Source organism: Amphimedon queenslandica, unplaced genomic scaffold (genome assembly GCF_000090795.2).
Source record: "Amphimedon queenslandica unplaced genomic scaffold, v1.1 AMPQUscaffold_12284, whole genome shotgun sequence".
Taxonomy (NCBI): Eukaryota; Metazoa; Porifera; class Demospongiae; order Haplosclerida; family Niphatidae; genus Amphimedon; species Amphimedon queenslandica.
In genome coordinates, this window is record NW_003547478.1 from 6,953 (window position 1) to 8,554 (window position 1,602).

Here is a 1,602-nt window from a genome sequence, read left to right on the forward strand (position 1 = left end):
CATTTGAAGCCGGTCTTTTTGCTACAGGCAACTCAGTGATACTTCTACTTTCAAGAGATCTTATTACTGTAAACGCAGCATTTAAGTGTTTCCTCCCTGCCTTTATTGCTTCAATATTTGTACAGTCTCGCAAAGCCAATTCTACCTTCTTACAAGTGGAAATAGCTTTCTCTTTCATCACTGATACGTCATTAATACTGTCTTGATTGTGAATCTGATGTGTTAAGTATTGTAAGGATGAGATATCAGGAGTCTCTATACTACATGTATCTTCTGTCAATAATTCGGTACTAGGAGCTTCCAATTCATCATTTGGCTGTACATCCAACGATATTCTTTCTTCATTAATGGTACAAGTATCGTCCACCGTTATGATATTCTCGACGTTGTTAAAAGACATTTCCACAAGATGAATATGCTTACAAATTGTGGAATGAATGAGATAGTCCATACAAGTACAAGAATATGAATGGACACATACATCGCAAGTACTACATCGAATCCTACATGAACACGAACAAGCATCAGAAATTTTTTCCACAGTATAAAACTTTTCCTGAGAATCAGGTACTGTAGGCTTAATTCTCCAAGTAGCTCCAGTGTTTGAGATAATCACTTCCGATGCATTCATGTTTTGGGCTGTTCTATGTCTCTTATTAACCTCACTGATCCGATGAGACAATTTGCCTTTCTGGGTTTTCTGGAGGCGTTCGAATGTTTTGTCACGAGATATCTTTAGAAGGATATGTAATAGATGATCTACTCTACGGTTTTGCTTTTTTTCAAGGTAGCAAACTTTAAGTAAGCGATGAAAGGATTCGATTGCCATATTGGTATTGACTGTCGTGGCACCTCTGTAGCAAGGAGCCCATTGCTCAATCTTTGGTACATACTGTTTCCGAAAATAGTCGAGAAAAGCTAGTAAGTCATCATCATTCGAGAGCCATGAAATAAATTGCTGGAGTCTAAGGTGAAAAGTACCTTTGGTAACTTCTTCAAGTAAAACTCTAAGATGGTGATAGACTTCTGCTTGTTTTGATTTGACTGTGATGTGCTCTTGAACTCCTTTTCTCCAGGTCTTATCTATATGCCATGCACAGATTAATTTCTTCGTTTTCGATACAGTAAAAATACTCTTCCACGCGTTATAGAAGTTATCAGCATCATCGCTCATGAAAACTTTCGTTTGTATATCTCCACATACATTTCTTACTTTAAGCAAGAATTGCCTAAGTGCTGCTGCATCTTCACGATTTGAAATCATCCATCCCACAGGTACACCCTCTCCAAAATCATCTAAAACGAGAATCGTCACAAGACAAAAGTCGTAAACGTTCGTACTGTGGGTACTATCCATACAAATAGCTTCACTTCCAAATTTCATTAACATATCTCGTTGAAAAGTGGTCTGTATACCAATCGCAAAGTCACTTTTCGAAAAATCATTTAATTCATCAATTTGTTTGACATCTTGCTGCTTATAGAGAAGAACAGGAGATGGTATATCAGCTTTGCTTTTGGCATTTTCTACCCACATGTGAACACTACAGTGATCATTCTTATGATACTGAATGCCTTCAATGTTATATTGGTGTCTTATGT

General features: G+C 37.2%; 1 protein-coding gene across 1 annotated transcript in view; it reads right to left on the reverse strand.

Moving 5' to 3' along the window:
• The window catches only part of LOC100639460 (uncharacterized), a 2,790-nt gene extending 1,253 nt beyond the window's left edge, over positions 1-1,537 (reverse strand). The window contains exon 1 of the mRNA XM_011409346.1: positions 68-1,537. Within this exon, the coding sequence (XP_011407648.1) occupies positions 68-1,537 (1,470 nt within the window). The remainder of the gene's footprint in view (positions 1-67) is intronic.
• Positions 1,538-1,602: the final 65 nt, after the last annotated feature.